General features: G+C 37.0%; 1 protein-coding gene across 1 annotated transcript in view; it reads right to left on the reverse strand.

Moving 5' to 3' along the window:
* FBN2 (fibrillin 2) overlaps positions 1-23,122 on the reverse strand; it is a 365,588-nt gene that overhangs the window by 105,544 nt on the left and 236,922 nt on the right. Inside the window, exons 16-20 of the mRNA XM_007947457.2 lie at positions 16,924-17,076; positions 13,378-13,431; positions 11,490-11,615; positions 8,938-9,063; positions 3,713-3,832 (exon numbers count right to left, since the gene is read on the reverse strand). Coding sequence (XP_007945648.1) covers positions 3,713-3,832; positions 8,938-9,063; positions 11,490-11,615; positions 13,378-13,431; positions 16,924-17,076 — 579 coding nt within the window. The remainder of the gene's footprint in view (positions 1-3,712; positions 3,833-8,937; positions 9,064-11,489; positions 11,616-13,377; positions 13,432-16,923; positions 17,077-23,122) is intronic.

Consider the following 23,122-nt stretch of genomic DNA (forward strand, 5'->3'; position numbering starts at 1 on the left):
AGAGAGAGAGAGAGAGAGAGAGAGAGACAGATATGGAGAGAGACACACTCATACATGCTAGAGATATATAGTCTGGGCTTGGTTAAGAAGTCTGAAAAATAAAAAAAATAATAAAACAGGGTAAGCAGGCTTAAGGGTAAAGGAGAGAAAGACTATTATCTTATTGAGGATAATTAGAGAAGTCTGGACTTACAATGTGACATATGAGTACAAACCTGAAAGAAACAAAGCTTGGAACATTCCAATCAAAGAACTGAAGTACAAAGGACTTTAGACGGATACGTGCTTGCCATTCATGATCAACAAGTTGACCAGTGTGGCTCTAAGGGAGGGAGTGGAAGACAGAGCAATGGGAGATGAAGATGTAGAAGCAGTTGTGTGGGTTAAATAGGATCTTTAGCAAGGACTTTAGTTTTTACTCTGAGTTGAGAAGTTGTTGTTGTTGTTGTTATGTTCCATCGAGTCGGCCCCGACTCAGAGCGACCCCTCCTTGGGTTTCCGAGGCAGTATCACTACGGAAGTAGGATTGCCCAACCTTCCTTCTGAGGAGTGGCTGGTGGGTTTGAACCGCCAGCCGTCTGGTTAGCAGGCAAGTGTCTTAGCCACTATGCTACCAGAGCTCCTTGAGAAGACAAAGGTTTTTTTAAGACAACAGTTTAGACAAAAAAATGAGATGGTCTAATTTATGTTTTAAAAGCACTACCTATAGGCTATAAGAAAAACAGACAATAGGGTGGCTGCAAGTATGGGGGGGTGGGGGAAGATAAGACAGAGGATACAATAATAATCAGGAAAAAAATAATGGAGGCTTAAGTTGGAGGTTGTTGGTGGTGGTAAGAGATGGTTGAAATATGGATATACTTTAGAATTAACAGGGTTTGCTAATTGATTTAGCAACATTTGAGAGAAAAACATTTGAGGATGACTCCAAGATGTTCCTTCTGCCAAAAAGGAAACAATTCTAGAAGATAAGAGGGAAGGCAGGAATTTGGTTTTAGACATGTTAAGCTTATTATATCTATTAGACATTAAAGACACATAGTAGACAGCTGAAATTGTAACTCTTAACTTAGAGAAGAAGTTGAGGATGGAGAGATAAATTTAAGAGTCAATGCAGACACCACCTAAGGAGTAAATGCAAACAGAAAGAAAAGAGGTTCAAGGACTGACTCTTGGGACATTTCAGATTGGAGGGCAAGGAGACAAGGAAGATATATCAAAGGAAACAGAAAAGGAGCAAGAAATATAATAGGAGAACAAGAATAAAGCTGTGAGTGGGAGGCCAAAGAGAAAAATTTATTGAAAAGAGAAGAGAGATCAACATGCTGACCACTGCTACGAGGCTTAGATGAGGAACAAGAATAGACCCTTGGTTTTGACATCCTCTGAGGTAGGGAGGTGGGGAATGGGACTGTCCATGGGGGAGGTCACTGGTACCTTTGTCTTCGGTCCATATGTTTAGAGGACAGAGTTCAGATCCAAACCAAAGATGAGGGAAAATGGTCTGGATTACATAGAGCCGACAGACTAGAGTGTTGTTATGTGCCGTCGAGTCGGCCCTGACTCATAGCGACAGACTAGAATAGTATAGTTAATTCAGGAAAGATTAATTACATTCATTGTTCTATTATATTTATTATAATTTTCAACCAGAATACAAGAATCTTTTTAAGCAGTCTAGTTTAAGATTAATTTATTTTTAAGAGGCTTGTAGAATAGATTCTAAATCCCTAAAAATTCTCAGTATCCAACGAATTCATATATGATTTAACTTAATTTTAATGAGTAATCAACTCAGGGCTTTTTATTTGGTTCTAAATTTAGAAACCTGGACTCTGTGAAAGAGCTAATCACCGATAAGAGCCACTGACAATTTTATTTAAAAATAATACAATCATAGTTTTTCCTACACATATGTATTATTATTTCCTTTTAAAACCTGTAACTATCTTTTAAAGAAAAAAACAGATAAAATTATATCTAAAATTTTTAAATGATAGGAAATTTATTTATGAGCAGCAGTGGCCTGGGAAATTCAACTTTGATCACAATGAATAAAAACACATATAACACATTAACTGAGAAAAGTATGATGGGAGTAAAATGCTTTCGCTCATTTTTCGTTGTTGTTGTTGTTAGATACGGTTGAGTCAGTTTTAACTCATAGTGACCTTATGTGTAACGAACAAAACACTTCCAGGTCCTTCACCATCCTTCATTAAGGGTCAAAAAAGAAAAATGCCAAAATAACAGAAGTTTATACAATAAAGCACAAACTGAGGTATCTCTGATGTCCAAGTGGAATATAGATTTAGTTTTTTGAGACATCAATTGATTAATGCTGAGTTCATTTCCTTTGCATAATAGAATGACTCCATCTCAATTGGAAATTGTGGTTTAGCAAAAGTATTTCTGCCTTACTCAATGCAAACCACCTCCACCACCCAGTCTTCCAGGATTTTATAAGAAAAAAAGAAAGTGCCACAGACAGATGGCAGTCTGTTCCCTAACAGGGAGAGCTGAATAGGGCTCATGTTTCACCAGGCATATGATGCACACACATCCTTTTGGGATAAAGAGCTGGCACCTCCAAAGAAAAGGTTTTCATTGATAATTTGGACTTGGTCATTTCTCTTTACGTAATAAACAGGTACCCTAGTATTGAGCTAAATATAATCAGACAATACTGAAAATACTATCATCTTTGGAAACACTGAATTAAAAATTGATTTTGGCAGGAACATATAAACAAAAACTGCCAATTTATTGGGTGCTCTATACAACTGAAATGTGTTCATACTATTTTGAATACAATCGACATAGTAGCTAATGGTATGAACTACAGAAAATGCCTTGCTAATAGAACCACAGATCCTAGATACAGGTAAAAACTACTGGGACATATGTATAACTAGGTAGACTATATCAGTCTAGTTATATATATCCTTTTGTCATTATCAAAAACTGACCTTACATATTTTGGGACATACTAAAAGGTGTTAGTTTGGTAGTTTTAAAATCTTTCTCCCTGGACATTTCCAAGAGCAAGTAACAATTAACTTCTCTTCCTTGAAGCCCATGAATCTATAATTGATGGAAGAAAGAAGAAAGTAATAAATTCTCTCTACAGCTTTAAAGTATTAAATCTTCAAATTCTTGTCCTGTTAACTGAATCCAAATTCCATCACATTTTTGTTTACCATACTAGGGTTGTTTATAAGGAAATATGCAACAAGGATTTGATTATTTTGTTGCCTAAGGCATTGTTAGGCTAACAAATATACATACGTGTGTGGTAGAGAAATTAACTTACAGCATCCAACTCATAGCAACCCCTCCCTGGGTTTCCGAGGCGATTATCACTATGGAAGTGGATTGCCCAAACTTCCTTCCAAGAAGTGGCTGGTAGGTTTGAACCAGCAGCCTTCTAGTTAGCAGTCAAATGCCTTAGGCTCTATACCACCAGAGCTCCTTCTGTTTTTCGTTTATATCAAAGAAACACTTTATAGAATCTAACAAAATTTAAGAGGCTGACCAGGTTATGCTACCGTGCTTCACCCACATCTTGATATAACAACAGAAAACCACTAATGTAACTCCTGATTTTTAGCTTACTCCCATCATGTTTTGTTTTTATCCACAATAAAGCTTCAGGTCTCTGCTCATATCTTTTTAAAGAAATTGAAGCATTAGCACTGCGTATGAATCTTACCAATACAGATCAATCCTGTTGAACTGAGCTTGCTGCCAGGTGAACATTCACAATTGAAAGATCCAAGGTTGTTCCTGCAGGCCCCATTGACACACGGGTTGCTTTCACATTCATTTATATCTACAATCCAGAAGGAAAAGATTCTGTTAGAATTGCCATGTGTTTCTGGAAAATATTATTCCAACAAGCTATGCTATGCCAGAACGTCTGGTAAACTTGGCTCTTGCAATTTTAATATGGCTCTATGAGGCATAAAGTGAATGAGAAATGGAGACGTGCATTTCACAGTGTGGATGCACATCCACCCAACTGCGCATTTGGTAGAACTACAGGAATCTGCCTATTTTGAAAGGGGTCAGTAGTCAATCTTCAATACATTGCTGTAACTTTACATAAATTGGATTAACTTTTTCTTCATAATAAAATGCAATTGTCCTATGGGAAATTCAAATACTCATTCCATGGAAAAGCAACATATTCCCAGGCACAACATGCTTTGCACAAACATAGGTTGATTGTTTCTGTCATTTATAGATCCATGAGGCTTTAGAAGAATTAAGAAAGCCTTGTTAGAAACCAAATATCACAAGGATGGCTTTAATTCTAAAGTCCTGCATACAAATCCAGAAATAGGTCTGAAACTTTAATACTGGGTATGGCAGTCTCCTCCTGTCCCTATCTTCCATCTCTTTCTCTTCAGCATGTTCACTTTATGTTTGGTTGCCTGTGTCTTTTTAAAGTAAAGATAATTTTGGTAAAATAAAAATTAGAAAATCTTGAGGGAGTACATGCAATCACCTTAAACAGGCGTCTACAATTATGAATTTGATTTATGTCTGCCATCAAATTATACACCGTAATCCAAACAAGTTCTGTTGATGGTGAGATGTAAATAGAATTAGAGTATGCATATGTTCTGAAGTGCTGACTAAAGATAATGCCAAGCCTGTAAAGTTAAATGGTTTAACATATGTGCTAATTAAAAATAAATATAAGCTTCAGTTAAAGTAGTTGAAACAATATCGAAGATTGACTTTCAATATAAATTTAGCCACTTGGTTTAAAGTGGCACACAGATTTCTTTTCCTACTTGGTTAATTATCTGAAACAGGTCAACATACCTCAAGACATTTTATGTTCAGTCTCCCAGAATAATTTTTCTTTTTTTTCCCCTTTCCCTAAATACCTCTTTGAATCTAATATAAAACACTTTACTATGTTGAGGAAAAACATGGAGACAAACAAATAGTTAGCAGACTGTAATGCTTACTCTTGAATGGTTCAAGTCAAACATAAACTAAGCTGGTGCTAAAAGAGCAGGGTTCACAGCTGATTTTCAAGTCAGTGGACTTGAAATGTAAATTTGAAGAATCAGTGAGGAAAACAGGTACTTTACTTTTTCGTGTACTTCAAAATTACTATACAAATACTTAGGTACTAACTTAATTGTTGAAACAGAAATTACTTGAGGAAATATGAATGCATCTTTCAGGTCGTTTGTAGTAAGAAGGCCTCTTAAAAAAAAAAGGGAAGAAAATACAAGAGCAGATCTTGTAAATGTTGCTCAGATATGGAATGAAATGGTCTATTCCAGGGTACTAAAATTCCTTCAGTAAAAGCACAATAGAAAAAGCAATCAGATAATCAAAAAGGAAGCAGATAACTACTCTGAGGACAGACCATATTATACTTTTGTTATTAATTTCATTTATAAGAAGTCTGAAAAAAAGAAAATGTCAGTGTTATATAGTTTTAAACTTCCTATTTTAAGTTAAGCATTTATGAACTCAAAAACCATAAGCATATGCAATGACAGCTACAAATATCAATTGTTTTATTTTTCTTTAAATACAATGTTTTTATGTTATAAATGTCATGGAAAGAGGAATTGAAACAGTTCACTGTACATTCCTGGAAATAAACTTCAAAGCACATCTGGTTTACATTTAACTAGTTATGTCACTGGAAACACAATCTAAACCACAGCGCTTGCTGTAAAAATTTTAACTTTCACAGACTCTCAGGGCTCAAACAAAAAAAGTAAAATAAATTTTTTTTGTAACTTCAGTCTGAAGTATCAGAGGAACTTTATTCTCTTTATTATTACTGCTATTTATTATATGTTTAAAAATAGCCTGTTGAAAACATGAATGACAAATAAAGTCAGTGACTGTAGCAAAAATGAAGAGAGAACTACAGTTTGCCATGAATCTGCTAATAATTCCCTGTCTAGTCTTTGGAAATTAGTTTAGAAAGAATAGGATGAAGAGAGCTGCTTCAGGCAGACAAATTTACTGTTTGAACAGAGGGGTGGAAATAAGCAGGAAACCCAAGGGAAAGAGTTCTGTGGTCTTTAGGTCTATCTTTTGCAAAACACGTAACGAAATGCAAATATAACTGAACAGTGTCAAGAATAAATCATTTTTATATCCTCCAAATTACTTGAGGCTGGTGACAAAATATTTTTGTATCATGTCTCTTTTATTTAAATAACATGGATTTCTTTCCTATGAATGACAGATGCAAATATTTTTCATAATAAGAAAAGGCTCACATTTATCAGGAACAATTATCTCTTGGGCAAAATAAGTGCACATCACTCTTTCCAACTCTCACTGGTGCCTGATTTGGTATTAATGTGCCTTGCTCCCTCATGCTGATACTTACGTTATGATCCAACATTACACTATTAATAGGAGTCTCTCCTACTCCCCCTTCCATTGTTCACATAAACAGGTGAGTTCTTGACTTTAACTTCTACTTCAGTATTATGACGTTCAATACCCTTCAATGCCAATCTTTTCTTATTAAAATGGAATATGCAGTAAATTATCACAAACGATTCAGTATTCATACCAAGCTGAATCCAAGACACCTTCCATTTCTTAAAAAAAAAAAAAAAAAAAAACTCACTGCCGTCAAGTCAGTCCCGACTCATAGCGACCCCTCCTTGGGTTTCCGAGGCAGTATCTCTACAGAAGAAGATTGCCTAGTTTTCCTTCCAAGGAGTAACTGGTGGGTTTGAACCACCAGCTTTCTGGTTAGCAGTCAAATGCCTCAGGCACCACGTCACCAGAGCTCATTTCCCTCATACTAGCACCAAAGGGTGCTGCTGCTGTGGAAGAGGAAATTGGTCCTAATATTCATCAGCTTATAGTTAAATGTAAGCGATCTTTGGTTTCACATTTTCTTGAGATTTAACAGAACCATACCCTCCAACAGACAATAAAACCATTAAGGGGAAATGGGAAGGAAACATAGAAAGTTGAGAACAAGGAAAAACAAGCAAGTTTTGAAATCCCTTCTGCACCTCCAAAAAAAATCTATGAGTAATATGGCACGCATGCTTCTGCACAAAACATGTTTCTGAGAGTAATTCTGAAGACAAGAGGTGTGTGAGGTTGGGGTCTAGCTGGGTGCTATAAAATGGAGATTCTTTTGTCAATACATTTAAGAAGCCCGAGCCAGGTTATAAAGAGAGCTCTTCTATTTTACACAAAACAAAAGGAAACAAAAACCAGTTGCCATGGGTTGGATTCCAACTCATGGTGAACCTCTGTGTGTCAGAGTATACCTGAGCTCCATAGGGCTTCCAACGGCCAGTTTTTCAAAAGCTGATCTCCAGGCTTTTATGCCCCTGGGTAGACTTGAACCTCCAAACTTTCAGTTAGCAGCTGAGTACATTAAGTGTTTGCACTACCCAGGGACTCTTAACTTATAGAAAGATACTGCAAACTCCTAAGTGTGTTGCCTAATAATCATTTATGGAGAAAATTCTCCAAGTACTTTAATTGGGAATGCAATGAGCATTCTTCTTTCTTTGAGGAGTTCCAGCAAAGGTGGTGGGCAGTGAGGAAAGTCATTACCACATCTAAATTTAGAAAACCTGGATTTTATGCTGCCAAGGTTTTCTTTTTCTTTTCTTTCTTCAGGCTAATTACTGTTTCTCAGTGGTCCCTCCAATCCAATCCAAATTTAGAATTACACTTTGTAATTGCATTTCATTGACTTCAGCTGAGTCATTTGTGTTTTGGCATCTTGTTCAATAGTGCTAACGTGTTTCTATTCACAAGAATGCTTTGATGTTAAACAGAAAGCTGAAAAGAGAAGGTTAATATCTTTCTGTATCATATTATATTATTGCAGTTTTCTTGGCTGTAGATTCTCTGAGAAACGAATACTTTAACAAATAAGGAAAAGGCTATTCACTGTAATTAAACATGAAGTCTCTTTCAAAAAGTTACTATTCAGAAGTAGTTATTGGATTTGAGAACGTCATGGGACACTTCTGCTGGCCCACACAGTAAGACTTAAAGAGGAACAATGACTGCTAGTCAGACAACATGTTGTTCTGAAATACATAGTACTTTGAGCAACATACTAAAATATAACTGAACACAACCATTGCTTAACTGGTGTCTCACTGAAAATAAACTATTCTCTCATTTGAGTAACTTTCACTGCAGAAAAATCTAATTAAAAGAGAAAGAATACATTTTTAAAACACTGATTTATGATCTGTAAGTCCAAATGATGACTTGAATTATCAAATGAAAAGGACAATTTTATCAGAGTATAAAGTATAATTACATACTTTATTGGCTAAGCTCTTAGGTATACCAATCACTTCATAACTAAATTGCTTAAGAGCTGACTTTGCCATTACTAATTTATCAGCTTCCTAAGCTAATGTGTAACAGTGGTTTTAAACAACATACAAACAAAATCTGACATTTTATTTCAGCAAGTAAAGCACTAAATGGCTCCTTCCACCTTTTTTATTTTTTTTAAAGCTTCAGAATGTTTGTTCTAAACGTGTGTTGGTATCTTATCTGAATGGAACAAAACTGGCAGGTATTTTAAGTTGGGTTGTTGTTGTTATCTACCATTGAGTCGGATCCAACTCATAGCGACCCTTCCTTGGGTTTCCAAGGCAGTATCACTATGGAAGTAGATTGCCCAACCTTCTTTCCGAGGAGTGGCTGGTGGGTTTGAACTGCCAGCCTTATGGTTAGCAGTCAAGTGCCTTAGGCACTACGCTACCAGAGCTCCTAAATTGGGTTAAGTATATGCTTTTTCTAAAGCTGTCAGATTAGCTGAAAGAGATTATTAAAGAAATATTCACATAACACTTTTGCTCCTATATTGCTTCATCAATGTAATTGGTGTTTAAGCATATCTAGGTGCTCGCTATTCAGAACTAAGGCAACGAAGACAGCTCTTACCTTCACATGTCTCTGTCTCAGTCCTGAATACATATCCAGGTGGGCATGTGCAACTGTAACTTCCAGGAGTATTTCGACACAGTCCATTATCACAAAGTAGTCTGTTTACCAGGCACTCATCAATGTCTGAAAGCAACCATTAGAAGACAGGAGATGCATATATTTAAATATGTATAACAGTGCCTATACAGTGTCCTATTACACATTAAAAATAGTTGTTGTTGTTGTGTGCCGTTGAGTCGGACCTGACTCACAGTGACCCCTGCTTGGGTTTCCAAGGCAGTATCACTACAGAAGTAGAATGTCCCATCTTCCTTCTGAGGAGTGGCTTGGTTGGTACATATTAGTATATATATTACAGTGTGCTAAAGGGTCGCTATGAGTTGGAACCAACTTGATGGCACCAACAATGCCAACAAAAGTATCCAACAATGTTTTATTACGCTATTTGGGTTTTCTTTCACCCCTTCCCTGACTTCTAAGTAGATAATTTCTTTATACCCACAGTACAAAATAAAATACTAGGTTTTATTCAAACAATACATTCTTATGCGGGTGGCTACTTTTAAGAGATTCTGAATCCCTGGGACATGTACTTCAGAAAGAACACATTTAAAAACAAACAAACCAAAAAACCCCACTGCCAACGAGTCGGTTTCTACTCATAGCGACCCTATATGACAGAGCAGAACTGCCCCACAGGGTTTTCAAGGCTATAAATCTTTACAGAAACAGATTGCCTCATCCTTCTTCCACAGATTAGCTGGTGGGTTTGAGTTGATTAGCTGGTGGGTTTGAGTGGCTAACTGTTCTGTTAGCAGCTGAGCACTTAACCACTGAGCCACTGGGGCTCACAGTGACCCCTCCTTGGGTTTCTGAGGCAGTATCACTACGGTAGATTGCCCAACCTTCCTTCCGAGGAGTGGCTGGCAGGTTTGAACCGCCAGCCTTCCGGTTAGCAGTTACATACCTTAGGCACTATGCCACCAGAGCTCCCATAGGTAATAGTCTGTGATTTTTCTGAGCCGTTACAGAGAATTAACAAACTCACAAGGGGGAATGAGAGTCTGACTTGGCTCAGAGTGGCCAACTCAGAGGAGGGGGCTGCACAGGCAGTCAGAAGGACAGGGTCCAAACTTGTGAGGAGCCAGCCCTAGGTGGCTGTTGTTGTTGTTGAGTGCTGTCGAGTTGGCCCCGACTCATAGCGACCCCTCCTTGGGTTGCCGAGGCAGTATCACTACGGAAATAGACGGCCCAACCTTCCTTCCGAGGAGTGGCTGGTGGGTTTGAACCACCAGCCTTCTGGTTAGCAGTCAAATGCCTTAGGCACTATGCTACCAGAGTTCCTAGGTGATAGAAAAAAACCTGCATGGGCAGTCAGTGAAAGTGGACAGAGTCCTTCTAGTAGTGAACTAACCCCAGGGAACTAAAGAGACAGAGAGGGGTTGGCTAGTCTTATGTGCAGGGAGCTGTACAGACTCCTGAGCCTACAGCTAGTACCTGAAGAAATGGTTCTAAGTGGCCAGGAATGTTTTGACCTAACTCAGAGGTTAGGGTGAGAGAGGAAGTGCCACAGGAGAAATGGCTGGCAATGAGGAATGAAGATGTGGGAAGGTGAAGCCTGGTCCACTTCCAGGTGAGAACTGGATTCATTCTGACCCTTGCCATGCAGTTAGTGATAAAGGTGGGATTTGTCCATTTTACCCCTTTCATGGTGCAGTTAGAGATTTTTTAGTGTGGCCTATATAATTTTGTAGTCCTTGAAGGCAGGGGATGTTTTCATTTTATTATCAGTTTTAACCATCACCCAAGTAATATGATATTTAATAAATGTTCCTCATTATTGATGATTTGATTTTAATGGAGAGGACAGTTCAAACATGGCTATTTCCGAACAGGACATTTTACAACAAGCAACAAACATGTCTACTCTCTATCACCCGTGGGCAGTGGGACTTGCAGTCACACTTTGCAACTAAAGCAATTTTATTTTCTTTAATATATGAACTAATAGAAAACAGCATAATGTTGTCAGACCTCTTCATCCTCCTCCCGTTCCTTTTGTTAAACCTAGATCACATGAGTTTTTTCAGACATTGTCTTATAAGTTACAAAAAGAAAACATCCCATTTCAGTTATCATGTTTAGATAATGGAGTCACAGCCACAAAGTTACAGAATACAAGGTTTCTCAATATTCAACACTTTATTTTCTTGACTTTCTATTATCCATATTGCCCCATTAATTTTTGTAGTCCCTTTCTTAGAGAAAATGTTGATGATTAAGATAGATACAGAAAAACAGTAGCCAATATGTGTCATATGTGTTCATTCATTTGTGAAAATAAAACTAAATTGTATAAATAGAAGAGTATTATTGTGTAATGAAAATCTGCTAGATACCAATATTCTTCTCTCTTTTTGTAAAAAGAAGGAAATGAGGAACTTTTAAGATTTTTATTTATTTATTTATTTGTACTTTGACTCATCTTACAATCCATGGGATTAAACTGTACAAAAAAGGTTTTGAATAAATATAACAAAAAAACTTACCAATACAGTTTCTTCCAGAGGCATCCGGTTCATAGCCACTGTTGCAATTACAACGGTAACTACCACGTAAGTTTTCACAGATTCCATTGGCACATATATCAGGATCCAAAGCACACTCATTGATATCTGCATTAAATGTTGAAAGCTCAATGCTCAAATACACATTTTCTTGATAAATGCAGGATAATAAAGATAACTCAACATAAAAAAATGTTTACCTAACTCTCCAATCCCACAATTTGCCTGCCTTTCAAAAAGGAAAAGGAAACGAAAATAGGAATAAAAGAATAAAATAGAGAGATACAGAACAACACTTCACCTGGAAATCAAAGAAAAATGAAGGGAACTGGCAGAAATTCAAGTAATTGCACCACTTAAAATGCCTCTATTTATGATAAAATTAATGATGAAAATTTACAGGCTGTTGGCCCAAAATCCAAAGGGAAACTTACCTTGATAGCTATTTTGACTATCTAATTAGAAGACTGAGATTTTTTAGTGTGGCCTATATAATTTTATAGTCCTTGAAGGCAGGGGATGTTTGCATTTTATTATCAGTTTTAACCATCACCCAAGTAATATGATATTTAATAAATGTTCCTCATTATTGATGATTTGATTTTAATGGAGAGGACAGTTCAAACATGGCTATTTCCGAACAGGACGTTTTACAACAAGCAACAAACATGTCTACTCTCTATCACCCATGGGCAGTGGGACTTGCAGAATGATGTACTTATATGTGAGGCCAATAGTTTCCAACAGGCAGCTAGTTCTGTTGGTAAGGTCATATGGAAAAGGAATATAAAAGTACCAAACAAACAAAAAAAACCAAACTCACTGCCGTCAAGTTGATTTCAACTCATAGCAACCCCTCCTTGAGTTTCCGAGGCAGTATCTCTATGGAAGTAGATTGCCTACTCTTCCTTCTGAGGAGTGGCTGGTGGGTTAGAACCATCAGCCTTCTGGTTAGCAGTCAAATGCCAAATATCAAGTTCTGGTCACTATGCTCAAATTCTGATGATACCATTGTTTTTGAGAGTTTGGAAGACCTTAAATACTAAAGAACTGTCAGCCTTTTCATTTTATTTTTGGGAAAGGCATCTTTGTGAAGGACAGGCTGCTTCTTTACTCTGGCTCCTCATACTCATTGCAAACATTCAACATTACTGACAATTAATCTAGAACTTACTAAACTCTTCCAAAACACAAAAGAATATATATATATATGTAAAGTCAGGACTGAACAGCACCCTACAGTTTTATTTAAAAAATAAGTAAAACTGAATGTCTATTGAAATATAAAAGAAATTTAAAATTATGACACACATATACTTAAATATTTAAGATTACACATGAATTTTTTAAACATATTAACTAATTTTAAAATAAGAACATTTTAATGAACTTTACCTCTTTAGCTGGATAGAAACATTTTCATATTCTTAGGCAAATACAGTCTTAATGCATTCTTAGGGCAGTGTTTCTTAAAGTTGATCCATAGTAAGTGTTTCTTAAATATTTTTTTAAACTACATTTGTACAACTACGTAAGTTTTTTTCTTAAAATTGACTCACTTTTTTTTGTAATGTAAATACCAATTCTCATATTTTAAGCAAAAGTATGCATAAAATCATAGACATTATGTGTTAGTGACATTTTTGACAACACATATTTAACAGATAAATATTTACCCAAGATGAAAAATGGGTGTCTATATACTACTTAAAATAATTCAGAATATAACTAGTGTGTTAGGAGATAATTTATCTTACTATTTTATTTTGATATGTTCTTATAATATTAAATAATATCATTATATTAATAACATTATTGCAAGTCTATGAATTTCATGATTATTATAATATTGAAAACTGAATCCAGTTACCTCTTCCATCCACAGTGATACCTATTCCACTACTACAAAGGCCATGGAATTCAGCTGTATAATAAAAAAAATTTAAAATAGAATAATTAAAAACTATAAACTATAACTGTTCCATAAGTCTGAAAACTACCATTAGGAAGAAATATATGAATTAATTTTTAAAACGAAAAAATTACCATTTTCAAGTACATAATTGTAATAAGAATTTTAAAAAATCACATGTAAGAATAAAAAAATACATAAAACTAACTTTTAGTCATCATTCTGAATAGTATTAATATATTGATAAATGTTCCGATTATTTTCTGCATATGGAAATTGCAAAAAAAAAAAACCTAAATTCTTTTAGAGAGATTGTTTTGTAACTTTCTTTTTCTCTCAATAATAAAATAATAATAGCCAGTACTTATGCAATAGAACTTACCATATGCCTGGCATTGTTCTAGTACTTTTTATGTAATAATTTATTTAATCTTCCCAACAGTACAACCTGTTGCTGTTGTTGCTGTGTGCCGTCGAGTCGGCCCCGACTCATAGCGACCTCTCTTTGGGTTTCCGAGGCACTATCACTATGGAAGTAAATTGCCCAACCTTCCTTCCGAGGAGTGGCTGGTGGGTTTGAACTGCCAGCCTTCTGGTTAGCAGTCAAGTGCCTTAGGCACTACGCTACCAGAGGTCCCACAGTACAACCTAGATACTATTAATTCCCTCATTTTACAGCTGAGGAAACTGAGGTACAGAGAAGTGAAATAATCTACTCAGGGTTGTATAGCTCATTAATGGGGAAACAAGCTTCAATCCTGGGCATTCTATCAGAGATGTCTTTTCATGTCAATATAGTCCCACTTAATATTTTTTAGAGCTCTAGTAGTGTAGTGCCTAAGGCACCTGACTGCTAACCAGAAGGCTGGAGGTTCAAATCCACCAGCCATTCCTCAGAAGGAAGGTTGGGCAACCTACTTCTGTAGTGATACTGCCTTGGAAACCCAAAGAGGGGTCACAACGAGTCGGGTCCGACTCGATGGCACATAACACAACAACAACATTTTTAACAACAACAACAACAACAACAGAGCTATATGGACATAACACATTTACTCAATCAACTCCCTACTGACAGAAATTAGGTCTATGAAGTTCAATCATAGCACTAGAATAATCCCCTGGAAGTGAAACTGTTAAAACTTTACATGACTCTTTAAAAACTTTTGATAATCCCCAAAACCAGCTGCTGTCAAGTCCATTTTGACTCAGGGAGACCCTATGTGTGTGTCAGGGTAGAACGGTGCTTCTTAAAGTTCTCAATGGCTGCTTTTCAGAAGTATATTGCCAAGACTGTTTTCCCAGGCACCTCTGGGTGGACTTGAACCTCCAACTTTCCAGGTTGCAGCTCAGCATGTTAATCTTTTGTACCAACCAAGGCCTCCCCTCTCTAAATGTACCAAGTTACACTTCTACTAGAATTGTAAGAGTGGGCTCATTTTTGTAACATTTGCCATCACTGGGAAAATAAATCTATACTACACCAATCTGAAAAACAAAAATGGCATTTTAAGTTTTAAAATTTTAGGCATGTTTTTATACAGTCACTTACCATTTTCATTTCTTCTCTGTGAAATCCTCCTATCAATGTGCTTTTACATTTTTTCTATAGAGGATTTCAACTTTTCTTATTGATTAATGTACGTTCCTTATAAATTAAGGAATGGTACATGAAAATACTTTTCTAAAGTATATGTGTATTTTAGTCTTTGATGTTTGCTTTGAAAATCCTTTATTATTCAAAAATTTTAAAAATTATATACTCTATATAATTACTTTTTATAAGGTTTAATGTAGGGATCTAACTTCATATTTTTTCCAATATTTATCAATAATATTCATTTTTCTTCATTGATTTAAAATATTGTATTATTCTTCCCATTTATTTTCAGATCTATTTCTAGATTCATTTTATTAGTTCACTGATCATTTTATTTAGTCTTTTGCCAGTTTATATACTTCTTTCATAATACGAATAATGTACTTTAATATATTTTAGGGCAAGATTCTCCCCATTATCCTTTAAAAAAAAAAAAAAAAGTCATACTCAGCAATTCTTCTAGATATTACGTAATCATTTGGCTGAATTTTGAATACTCCATTTAGGATTTTTAACAGAATTGCAGGCCATTTCCTTTGCCTGGAATGCTCTTCTCCCATCCTCCAGCTGGGAAGTTCTTAATAGTTTTTCAAGACCAATCTAAACATACCCCTCTTTGTGAAGTCTTTCCCAGCTTTCCCAGGCAACTAACTGCTCCCTCCTTTGTGCTATCACAGTTCCTTCTTTATATCTATTTTAAAGCACTAATCATACATTGTTGTTGTTGTTGTTATGTGCTGTCCAGTCAGATCCCACTCATAGGGACCCCTCCTTGGGTTTCCGAGGCGGTATCACTACGGAAGTAGATTGCACAACCTTCCTTCTGAGGAGTGGCTGGTGGGTTTGAACCGCCAGCCTTCTGGTTAGCAGTCAAGCGCCTTAGCCACTATGCTACCAGAGCTAAATTGTAATTTCTATGCCTGCCTGCCTATTCAAAACTTTAAGAAAAAAAAAAGACTGTGTTGATTTTTTTTTTTTTTTTTTCAGTTCCTAGTCCACGGCACTTAACAACAGCAACAACTGGTAGTGCCTACGGCATGTGACTGCTAACCAGAAGGCTCTTGACTCAAACCCACCAGTCACTGCTCGGAAGGAAGGTTGGGCAATCTACTTCCATAGTGATACCGCCTCAGAAACCCAAGGAGGGGTCGTTATGAGTCGAGTCTGACTCGATGGCACATAATAACAACAACAACATTGTCCTTATGGGAGCACTGATGGGATAGTGCCTAAAGCATCTGACTGCTAACCAGAAGGTGGGGGTTCAAACCCACCAGCCACTTCTTGGAAGGAAGATTGGGCAATCTCCTTCCATAGAGATACCACCTCAGAAACCCAAGGAGAGGTTTCCAAGAGTCAGATTCTACTCCATGGCAGTGAGGTTTTTTTTTTTTTTCCTACTGTTCTTATATATAGTCAATACAGATTTAATACATATATGAATTATAGGAGTCAAATTTAGCAGCCTAAAAGTCTAGAATTAATAATGAACTCTGGCCTGAGGACATTTTGTACTGAGATAAAAAAAAAAAAAAAAATAGGTTCTGATGTATTCATAACCTTGAAAATGATAAATAATTTTTATAATATTCTTCTTCACAATGACAATATAAATCAGTGAAATTGAGGCTAATGTAGTCATGTAAAAATCTGCTCACACAAGCATAATTAAATCAGGAAATAGATTTTTCTATTCACTGCATTGTTCTCTCTCTGCCTGCTGATCATACCAGAGCACATTCTAAATCCTATTACATGTCTCATGTAACAATGTAGAATTGGATTTCTTTGTTCTAAATAAAAATAATGATGAAACGCTCCAGAGCTGCTACACTCTTTGGCAAAGTATTTAATGCTGAATTTATAGATTTTTCATTAAGGGAGAAAATGGCCAATAGCACTACCTGAGTTTTTAGCTGGGCATGGTTGACAAGGCTCTCCAAAACCATAGTCTGGGTTGGCACAGCAGCATTCAGACTTGGTCACAGCACCAGGGAAGGGGCGGACACACACTCCTTTCTTGATTCCGCCATAGCATGTACTGCGCATATGAGTATCTAAAGGAGGTATAAGAACAGTCACTTAAGCTAGTGACAGAGACAAAAAGATTTCAATGCTGAAAGCTTCTTTGAATCTAAGTGTCCCACTTGACTGAATGCTCCAAGAAGGAATCTGCCACTTACCTAAAAAAAAAAAAAATCGTAACTTTTATCATCTAATGGCTTTAGGAAATCAACAAGTGTCTGTTGAGTAAAGGAAGGAATAAATTCACACCAACAACTTTTTTTTTCTCTCAAAAACGTTTGAAGTGTTAATGATTAGCTATTACCCAACTTATTCTTACAAGTCTTTCATTGAACAAGTATATTTCCAGTTATAAACAACACTTTGAGCTGATATAAAGGGCTATACTATATTTACAATGACACTTATGCTTATTTATGTTTTAGAAATTCTAATGAACAATGAAGCACAGTGAAGTTAAAATACCTTAAGGTGATACTGCTTAAGACTGAGATTTCTTACTTCAACTTGCTGAGTTACAAAGCCTCTTTTTAATCTCCACATACTACTTAGTAGTCACTGGGATTGTGTTTTAATTTCAGACTCTCAATAAATCCAGTTTATAAATATCATAATTACTAATATGTGTCCCTGGAATTGTACTTTTTGCTTTACAAACATTATCTCACTTAACAGTCATGTGAACAACTCTACAGAACAGTAATTATTATCTCCACTTTATAAGTGACAAAAATGAGATTCAGTGTTGTTAAGTAAGTAGCTCAAAGTCCCAAAGATACCCAGTGCCTGAGCTGAGATTCATACTCAGGGTTATGTGACTTCTCATGAGATCTACTTCTAAAAACTATATATGGCATATGTTTTCTCAATGAAAACAAAAAATAACTATCACTTCATAATACCTCTTGAATAATTGGTGACATCCTAAGCACTCACAAAAATCATATTGGGAATCATGAGCCATGTTGTAGGTGTCCAAATTTGTCTTTGCACCCTACTCCAGTCAACTGCAGAAAATCAGTTGACCTTTGGTCTTGTTCTTGAGAGCTAGAGCAATACCTGAGGCTAGTGAATGGAGGGGTGACCAGACCAAGAGGGACCACGTGGGGGCCCTATGTTGACTATGCCTCATGAAGCATGATGGAATCTATCTGGCCACTTGGTGAGACCAATAAAAGCTTTGGAAAATGCAATCTAGGAGCTTCCTAGTTGGTGTCCATGCATGGGAGAGGGCAGTGTGTTCCTCTGTGAGACATGGAACCTTCGCTCTGCAGCTTCTCCCAGACCTTGCTTTATCTGTCTCTTCATTTGGATCCTCCTTTGCTGTATTAAAGCTGCTATTGCAGGTACAGTATTTTCCATTAGCTCTATGAGTTGTTCCAATGAATCACAGGACCCAAAGAAGTAGTGGGGGCTGGCTGGTTTAAATAGAGAGAATAAAGTAGATTCTGACATGTCAGAGGAAAATCCCAAATTAGGGCTGATTAGTCTAAATAGGAAGGAGTCATGTGGACTCCTGAGCTTGAGACTGGTACCCTACACCTGGTACCTTCTGACCCAGCCCTAGATGACTGGCGATGAGAGAGAGAGGGCTGCTTGGGCAGCTGGGGTCTGAACAGTCAAGGGAAGCTAAGATTTCCACAGGATGCAGTTGTGGAGTGGGATTTGTTATCCCTCACACAATTTGGCATCAGAAGTGGGTAATCTTAGTTTCCCTGGACAGGTTCACACACACTCCTCACCCCTAAAGTCTTCCTCTTTCCATTATGTCATGCTATGTCCCAAAGCAGCATATCCTGCATGTTCTCTATAGTCTCGTGAAGTACGCTACAACTTTATGAGACAGTAAATGGTCAACTATACAAAACTCAGATAATCATAAAGGCCAGAGAAGCAGTAAAACTTTTAACAAGTATAGTGACATGGTAATTTCATCAAAAAGTTAACTCCTATTATAAACTATAATTATTCAGAACTTGGTGGAAACAATTTTATGTGATTGTTATGTGAAGTAAGTCATCTAATGATTTCTAATGATCCTGGTATGTCTCTCATTAAAACAAGGAAATGTACGGCTTCATTTAAACCAGGAGATTTATATATACTCAAATGGTTCTGGAAGAGCCATGAGACTGACCACACCAACCCTGAGGAGAGGATGCCATCTTTTCTTTTTTCTCCTGTGGCTGAGTTTGGTAGGGTTACCTCTGAGTTTCACACAAGTTCAGGGCTCCGTGCAAAGACAAATTTGGACAACTACAACATGGCTCATGATTCCCAATATAATTTTTGTGAGTGCTTAGGATATCACCAATTATCTGAAGAGGTATTATGAAGTGGTAGTTATTTTTTGTTTTCATTGAGAAAACATATGCCATATACAGTTTTTAGAAACAGATTTAAAAAAAAAAAATGGCCTGTGGAACTCACTGGAAGAATTAGACAGCTTACCTACTGTTTGTGTTGCAAGTTAACTAAGCTCTTTAGCGCATCCAACATCAGAAGTTTCATGAACAAAAATCAAGTAGCATTAACTAATGTGGATAGGTTTTAGAGACATGAATTGTCCTGGGTTCAGGTTCTCACAAGACGATCTTAGGTAAATTACTTAACATCTTCCTCATGCATTAAGTAAGGGTAGGGTTTATTTGATGAATGAGAGTATATTTTTTTAAGCACCAACCACAGGATGTACAGTAAATACTCAGAAAATGGGGCAATTTATTTCTCTTCTTTAATGAGGACAATCAACCTCTTTTTGTTCAAAGACTTCTGACTGGAATCCTAGTTAAAATGGTCCTCTTCAAATGGGTCACAAAGCCACTGTTTACAAAGTGGGCAGGATAAGAGGCACCAATACCAGTAGGACAATCAGGACATGCTCATATGAATGCTTTAGTAGCTGTTATGGATTGAAATGTGTCCCCAAAAAAGCTACGTTGAAGTCCTAATCCCTAGCCCCTGTGATTATGACCTTGCTTGGAAATAAGAGTCTTTGAAGATGCTGTTAGTCGACACTAGGTCAGACTGGAATAGGGTGGATCCTAATTCCATCTGAGCGGTGGCTTTATAAAAGAGGAGAAGAGACACAGAGACATAAGAAGGACAGGTGAGGATCAATCTACAAGTTTAAGAATGCCTGTGGCTTCCAGGGCAGCTCTGGTGGCGCAGTGCCGAAGGCATTTGACTGCTAACCAGAAGAATGGCAGTTCAAACCCACTAGCCACTCCTCAGAAGGAAGGTTGGGCAATCCATTTCCATAGTGATACCACCTTGAAACCCAAGGAAGGGTCACTATGATTGGGATCCAACTCGATGGCAGTTGAGTTTGGTTTCTTTGGCTTTGGAGCTACCAGAATTTAACAGAGACAAGAAAGATTCTTCCCCTAGAGCCTTGGGAGAAAATAAGGCTGTGCTCATACTCTGAATTCAGATCCTTAGCCTTGAAAACAGTGAGACAATAAATTTCTGCTTTTTAAAGCCATCTATTTTGGGGGACTTATTTTACATCATCTTTAGGAAACTATTAACACAGTGGGGATTGAATCTAAATGCTAAGCTGAATCTTTGTCATATGTGATCAAATTTCTCCATGTCTTTTCTTTCTTAAAAGTAAAAATTCAAAGAATTTATTCAGGTAATTGGAAAACTCCACATACCACTGGTAAAATATACATGAAATGGAAAAATGCTAATTTTCTTCTTTTTCTTTAGTATCATCTTTTTTATTTCCTTAATTTTTATTGTAGGAACTCTGGTAGCATAGTGCCTAAGGCACTTGACTACTACCCAGGAGGCTGGCGGTTCAAACCCATCAGCTACTTCTTGGAAAGAAGGTTGGGCAATCTACTTCCGTAGTGATACTGCCTCGGCAACCCAAGGAGGGGTTGCTATGAGTTGGGGCCAACTCGATGGCACATAACAACAACAACAACAATTTTTATTGTAGTTTGGGTAGAAGGGAAAGGTAAATACAATAAGGGGGAGGTCAGCACACTATGATCAAGACAAAGAAAGGTACTGGAAGGGGAACAAATGTTAATGGAAACAGAAGTAAATACTATGTCAAATATAATCCTACAGTAACAGTAATAACACTAATTGATGAGTGGATACACAGACATGTACACTGAACAAGTGTGGGAAGGTGAAGAGACTATACCCATGAATATATACAGGTTTGGTGGAGGATATTTCTACATATGTAAGAGCTCTGGTAGCGTACTGCCTAAGACACTTGACTGCTAACCAGAAGGCTGGCGGTTCAAACCTACCAGCCACTCCTCAGAAGGAAGGTTGGGCAATCTACTTCCATAATGATACCACCTCAGAAACCCAAAGGGGGGTCACTACAAGTCCAGTCCGACTCGACGGGTCCAACTCGACAACAACAACAATATACAGTAGAGCATACAGGAGGCAATGTTCTGAAAACTTCTTAGCTGTATCCAAACAGCTGAGGAAATGAGTCACTGAGTTTGGGGACTTAGGACCATAGTCTCAGGGGATATCTAGGTCAACTGGCACAATATAGTCCACAAAGACAATGTTCTACAACCTATTTTGGTGACTAGCAACTGGAGTCTTTAGTATCATCTTTTCTATATTGCTTAAAGCATATCTCTGAGACCTACATGTGATGTCATGGTGCTGGTTCAATAAAACAACAATAAAATAATTATCTTTATTATAATCGCTAAAGTAACTAAGCATTTTCTATGCATAACTGTTTTAAGATTTACCCAGATAACATATTTAATATTAACTTGTTTAAATGTCAAAACAATCAATGAGGAAATGACATATAGAGAGGTAACATCTGAGGCCACACAGCTAGTATTAGCAGAACTGGAACAGAAGAAAATAAATCTTTCAGCTGTCAGAAGTGCCACAGTGCTCAGAAAGATGTTGAAACATTCTAGAGCTAATGTAATATGATTTTAAAAATGAAATTCAAAGCGAAAACCTATGGCATTAAATATAAATACCAAGGTGGATATACCTTGGTGTGGATATAAATACCACACCTTGAAGGAGGTAGACATCAGAAATTGGTTATCTTAAACCCTTTTTAACAGCAAGGACACAGAAAGTTCAAGAGAGTAACAATGAAGAGGGGATTTTTTTGTAAGGTCTGGGCTGTGAGTTGCTTCTCTCCTTACTTCAGGTCGAGAGTGAAGGGCTTCAAAGGGAATACCTGAAGAACTTTGCCCCCATTCCTGCCTAAGAGATCTAAAAGGCAAAGGCAGGGAGGCTATTCCTACTGTAGAACAAAGGAGAGGTGGGGGGGGGGGGGGGGGGGGGGGGGGGAGGAGGCGTGAGATCAACCTCTGTTTATACAGTTTAACAGGGCAAAGGATACCATGTGTCCTATGGATTAGACATGGAACATGTTAAAAGTGGGTCTAAGAAGGCTACCTGGAGGGATGATAAGATATGATCAGAGTCTGTATGAAATGGATGCTAAAGAACCAGAGGTTGGTAAGACGTGGCCACCAGGAGAAAAACACCTTGTCCATTCAGGAAGGGCAGTTCAAGGGTAGAACCCATAAAACCTCCCACAAGAAAAAAAGTTGGCTTTAAATATCTACAAAGCCCACAAATATTGAAGCTATCTTAGGGGAATATCAGTAATCTAAGAACTTTCCTGTTCCTACCGTCTTACCTCTCCTCCCTCCACATGACCCTGGTGGATCAGAAACCTTTTCTTTTATAGAAGGTACAAGCTTGAAGAGGGGAGAAATATTAACTTAAAATCAAGAATAATAATAACTATGTAGTACCAGACATTTTCATTTATTGAGATTATTTTTGCTACATCAGGAATCACAGAACTTTTTGTTACTTAAAACATTTAGTAAAGTTATGGAGCAGTCTGAGTTTTCTTCCAAATTTTTGGATAAACTGTCCTCACTGAACACATTTAAGAAGGAGAGAAGAGATAAAAATAAACTGGCCCTTTGTCTACGAGTCATGCTTCTTCAACCTACTATTTACAGTAAAAGTTTAATTTTCTGAAAAACAAAAACAACCTATAGTTTAGTATGTGGAAAAACTAAACCAAAAAAAAAAAAAAAA

This window comes from Orycteropus afer, unplaced genomic scaffold, assembly GCF_000298275.1.
Source record: "Orycteropus afer afer isolate SDZICR_OR568_19922 unplaced genomic scaffold, OryAfe1.0 scaffold00185, whole genome shotgun sequence".
NCBI lineage: Eukaryota > Metazoa > Chordata > Mammalia > Tubulidentata > Orycteropodidae > Orycteropus > Orycteropus afer.